A 5,630-nucleotide genomic window follows, 5' to 3' on the forward strand; every position below is an offset into this window, starting at 1 on the left:
ACACTGTGTTCCACCAAAGATTAGCAGAATTGCACAATCGCGCGATAGTGGCAGGATGATGTAAAACTGGAAAAAACAAAACACACAAGCAAACAAAAAACCCTGTTCACATCACATCACATGAGCCAAGGTGTGAAAATGGGTGTAGGTCACAATCAGCCACCTTGGCTCATGTGATTAGGTAGAGGATCAATAGGGGGTCCTTTTGTCCCTCTTGGGGGGACACTCCCACAGGGTTTAAATCTGGGACTCTCCACCATTTGACCCTAGAACTGAAGAAGCTTCTCGGATGAGAGGTGAAACGTTTTCAAGCAACTTAAAGAAGTCCAGACGCTTTTCTTTCCAAGCTCCTTAGACTACGATGACCTGGATGACTGAGAACCTTCACAGACGGATGGATGGAAGCCATTTTTAAACACTGTTTCCTATTTTCAGACTCAAAAGTGATTGTGCAATTGATTGACAAACAGTTCTGTGGCCAGCCGAGGCCGATTCCCTGATTACTCCATGACAAACTAAGCAGATAAACGAGCTGCGATTGATTCCAAGTGTTGCGCTTTCATTTAATATCTTTTCTCTGGAGCTTTCAATATGAAGTCCAAAGAGATGTCAGTGCTAGTGAAGGAGGCCATTGTTAGGTTTATTTGGGCTTTGCAGACTATCAGACAAGCAGCAAAAACTTTAGGAGTAGCCAAATCAATAATCTGGTGCATCCTTAACAATGCAACGACCAGGTCAACAACGCCAAAAGGCTTGAAAGACCAAATAAGACAATTACAGCAGATTATTGGTCAAGAAAAACCCCTTCACAACATCTAAGTCAAAGACAGTCTGAAAGATATAGTCTACACTGTAAAAAAAAATCCTAATATAAAAGTATTTTACTGTGTATTTTACAGTTTTGTTCTGTTCTTCTAGAATATCATTAAATTTACATAAATAGACTGTGATTTCACATTTCAAATGTAAATTAACGTAAAATCACTGTAATGTAATAAAACATAATTTTCTTGTTTTTTAAATGTATCTGTCTGTACATATGCATATTTAGATTGTTAACATACATTCACAAATGTATCATGATTTCACAAATATGTGTCCGTTATTTGAAAGATTGAACTGTTAAATTCAAATGTAATGCTATGGAAAAATATATAAAATGATTCTCATAAACTTTTTTTTACATCAAATAATAATTATTATTATTGCTATTTAGGGCGATCGTGGCTCAAGAGTTGGCAGTTTGCCTTGTAATCAGAAGGTTGCCGGTTCGAGCCCCGGCTCGGACACTCTCGGTCGTTGTGTCCTTGGTCAAGACACTTCACCTACCACCTACTGGTGAGGGGCCAATGGTATGATATGGCAGCCTCGCCTCTGTCAGTCTGTCCCAGGGCATGCAATCCATTATTATTTAAACCAACTGTTAACTGTATATTTCTGTACATTTAAGTATAATTATTCATATTGCCGCATTCATTGACCTTGTTTAAAGGTAATTTCATTGTTTAATCACGTTAAAATGTTCCTAATTTAATGTTTAAAAGCACCTGAAAAAGGCAGAATCCCATGTAAAATTAGGGCAACAAACTGTATTGTCATTACTGAAAATAACCGTATTTTTATGAGAAAGTTATTTTCTGTTATTTTCTGGTATTATTTTGGTGCCCCAGCTGCCGGAATATTACTGTTTTTCTAGGATTTTTTTTTTTAACAGTGTAGGTTACACTTAAACAATATAATTATTGTAAATACAGAGAGTTTACTGCAAGAATTGTGTCACTATCCAAATACTTTTGCACCAACACTAAATTGGCTGTACGTGTGAATAGGTGCCTGTCTCTGAGTGTTGGCCATTTGATGGGCTGGTGACCTGATTTCACCTCATACCTCACGCCAGCTGCGCCACTGAATTATACAAACAATTAGGAATTAAATTAAATAGAAATTTCTGTCTCAAGGTGATTTTTGTGATTTATCTGTAGGTAATATGCAAAGGTGGTGAAAATTCTGTTCCATTTTAGTGCCTGTAAAGCCGCCTTTTCCTAAGCAAAAGATATTACCTTTCTCTGGAGCAGGACTTTCCATTGACTGTATAGTGACAGAACCATGCAATCTGGTCACCATACTGTGGAGTTTCCTCTTTTTGTCACAGGTAAACACACGGTAACTGAAAATAAACATCATGGTTGATGTAGTGGAACAGGAAATATAGCCAAAAGTCAAAAAGTCCCATTCCTGGAAGCATGCAAGTTCTGCCAGTGATGACGCAACATGAACTTAACAGAGTATACCAGCTGTTTGTTTGAAACAAACAGGGAGAACTCAAAACTGCTCTGAAAATAAAGACATTCAGGGTTGCAGCTGCAGTGGCTGCCATCCTAACATTTGCCTGCAATCAGGAGGGTTCTGCCTTTCTATTTCCTGGAGTGAGATTACATTACAAAGTTTTTTTACAATGCTAAAAGGAAAATTATGTTTCGGCTGTGGCAGCACATTGGCAGTCCGCTGGCAGCTTCGGACCATCCATCTACCTGCAGAGAGCATCTGTTGTCAAATGGGGGCAGTGTCAAAAATAAGTGCTTGCGTTGTTGTAAATTAGCCAGCCATGGAGAACAACTAATTTATAACATACAAAGAACTGAAGTGAAACCGAGTGTGCACTGCAGCCACTGTCTGTACTTTTCATGCCATATTCTTGGTCTTCGCCGCTGTCGCTCCTTTCCCTGTTCCAGCTCGATTGTTAACCAATTAGCATTTGGCTAATGCACCACATCACACACGTTGCACAGCATGGAGTTGTGATTTTGGAGGACTGCGCAGGAGTCTCTGTAGGCAAATACATAAACTACAACTGCAGTAGCATAAATATAAAATAATGGGTATACGCAAAATTGTTTGATGGACGCATGAGGAGGAACCAGTGAAACTTTTAAAGGTACAAGTAGATGAATAGCTTAAGAGAAACACCATAAACTATTTCAGCTCTCGTGCTTTCTCAAAGTTATAACAAGGATTTTAAAAAATGAAGATGAATGGAGATGATCTCCTTATTTCTTTCATACAGGTGGCATATAACATAGTAAGCTTTTAGTTGTTATCAATGAGGTTTATGAAGAGGCAAAGTGTTGTGGTTGTATTGTAACCTAATCTGAGCTTATTTAATATTGCATCTGAGTGATATGAACCTCCAGTGAAAAACTGGAGCAATAAAAAAACAGAAAACTGTAGTAGGTCATCTTGTTGAGGAATTTTTACATCAGTGTAGAGCAGCTATGCAACACCTGATCTAGTGCTGGCTTTCTCTTTGCTAAGTTGTAACGGATACATATTTTTACTTCACGTGTAGAACTCAGGGCTCCATCTTACAGAAATAATTTAATTTAAAAGATGTGGTTTGATTTGATTTAGTTACAGACTGTGCAGCCAAAAAAATCAAGAAATTCTCATTTCCCATAACCATTCACAGCAATTTCCAAGCCCTCTCCTGGAGGCAGTTACATGCTGCCAACAATGAGGCAACAGTGACCCAGCTGAATGTAAATGATGTATCAGCAGACTCTACCATACGTCAGGAGAAGAAATCTCACTAGTTTATTCCATGTATAACTTTTAAGAAGACATTTTTTTTTTGTCAATTTGCTATTTTTAATCATGTTCAGGTGGATTTGGTAATCACCCACATGTAGGCTACAAACAAGCATTTGATTATCTTTTATTTATGTCCTATTGCTACTTTCCACAATCCCATACTTCTAAATACATAATATGGTTTCAATCTTTTATACTTCGTGTAACATATTCCTCTATATTTTCGATGTTGTATCACTGATCACATTTAAACTGGTGAATTCACAAAGGACCCGACTTCAAGAAAAATGTAGACATTCATATACAGATTTATACTTTTATCAAAGAGTATCCAATCTTAAACTACAAATCCCAAACTTTAATGCAAAATTCTTTTTGTCCATTCTTTTGTCTTTTCGTTTATCAGTAGTTTATGTATTCATTAATTTCGGAAAAGTGAACTTTATTCTTTATGTCATGCTGTTAATGTCAGAGATGTGATAAAAAAATCATTTGTGTAATAAAAAAATGAAGGTAGAGCTTTATTATGTGACTGATAGTATATTCAACAGAGGTTCAAAGATAAGTCAAGCTCCTGCTTTATCAAAAACATTTCATCATTTGTTGACCATGATGTTGTAGTCAAGCACACAGGTCAAAAGGCACAGTGAAGCCTGGGATTTTAGTTATTGCAAAAACTGCAGTAATTGTTAAAATAGCAGTCATTATAATACACTACCAATGAACAGAGTCCGCAGTTAGGTTTTAAACATTTTTCACAGACATGACAGGTAGAAAATAGTTAACGATTGAGCAGACACTTGAGTAAAACATGAAGAAATTCCAAATTTACCAGTCTTTGGAAATTTTTCACCCATTTTCCCAGCATTCCGAGCATCTCATGTATGTTGCCAATTATGAGGCAACAAAAGCCTGAGGGGATATAAATACTGGCACATTTTGTATACTCAGCCATTGGATCAGAAAATCTCAAAGAGCTGACAACAAGAGACATCAAAACATCAGAGAAGAGCAAGAAGTTTAAGCTAAAACCTCTTAAGATGAAGACACTGACAGCTGCAGTTACAGTGGCCATTGTGGTCACATTCATGTGTATTCTGAGGAGCTCTGCTGTCCCTGTTGTTGAAGTAAGAAATTAACCTTAACTATTACAGTATTAATAACTCTTTTGTGTAGAAGTTTCTCGCTCTAAACATGACAACTTATTAACAGGAGCAAATGCTGGTGGAGCTAATGAACACTGACAATCCAGCTGCAGAACCTGAAGAGATATCAGTGAACTCGTGGAAGGTGAGCAGCGATATTTGAATGAATGATTGGGCTAATTTAAAAGTGCCCAGCCGGGAGCTACAGAGCACAAACAAGAGTGAGCTGTAAGGCTGAAGATGAACACTGTCCTCATGTTTCTTGTCTTTTACATAGATGCTGCACAATGGAAGACAAAAGCGTGGTATCTTTTGCGGCAGGTGCTGTAATGGCAAAGTCTGCTGGAGGTGCTGCTATGCCTAACTTGATATGTTTTTACTCCTTTTATCAGCTGGCAACTTTGAAATTTAAAAGAAAAATGCAGCTGTTTTTTCCTGTGCTATGTTCTATGCACAACTGTGTAACATGAATAGTTTGCAAAAAATAAATGCATGAACAATAAAATGTCGCATTACTATAATACATTTCAGTGTTATTTTGTATGTCTACAGACTTTTTTCTATAACCTATATGTTAAAAAAAGAGTTACCTCACTGATAAACACCTTAATTACATTAGTTAAACATTTAAACTCCAGCTAAGGTAGGTAGTTTGGAAGAATTCTTGATACCATAACCAATACCATAACAAAGCATCTTCAGCTAGCTATACTTCTCCAAGTCTCGCAGAAAGTCAGTTATACAGTAACTAATTGATCTGTTTGTTTTTGTATTAGTCAGCTCGAGCTTGTAGTACAAAATAATAGCTAATTTCAGGAACACTAGCTTAAAGCAAACTCTGTAACTAATTAGCAAGCTAGCATGCTAAGCAATCAGGTAGTATCACAATATCAGACT

General features: G+C 37.1%; 1 protein-coding gene across 1 annotated transcript; it reads left to right on the top strand.

The window, feature by feature from the left end:
- The first annotated feature begins 4,530 nt into the window (after positions 1–4,530).
- On the top strand, positions 4,531–5,258 carry LOC102075500 (hepcidin). Its single transcript, XM_005450674.3, has 3 exons — positions 4,531–4,715; positions 4,801–4,878; positions 5,011–5,258. The coding sequence occupies exons 1-3, from the start codon at positions 4,629–4,631 to the stop codon at positions 5,095–5,097; spliced, it is 252 nt and encodes an 83-aa protein (XP_005450731.1). The 5' UTR covers positions 4,531–4,628; the 3' UTR covers positions 5,098–5,258.
- The last annotated feature ends 372 nt before the right edge of the window (positions 5,259–5,630 follow it).

The sequence above is a fragment of the Oreochromis niloticus genome, linkage group LG11 (assembly GCF_001858045.2).
Source record: "Oreochromis niloticus isolate F11D_XX linkage group LG11, O_niloticus_UMD_NMBU, whole genome shotgun sequence".
NCBI classification, from domain to species: Eukaryota; Metazoa; Chordata; class Actinopteri; order Cichliformes; family Cichlidae; genus Oreochromis; species Oreochromis niloticus.

Bases quoted from the DNA above. Each gene is read 5' to 3' on its own strand.
- LOC102075500 (XM_005450674.3), top strand. From the start codon at position 4,629: ATGAAGACACTGACAGCTGCAGTTACAGTGGCCATTGTGGTCACATTC. The intron at 4,716-4,800 runs GTAAGAAATTAA...ACTTATTAACAG, and splicing joins CTGCTGTCCCTGTTGTTGAA to GAGCAAATGCTGGTGGAGCT. The intron at 4,879-5,010 runs GTGAGCAGCGAT...TCTTTTACATAG, and splicing joins TATCAGTGAACTCGTGGAAG to ATGCTGCACAATGGAAGACA.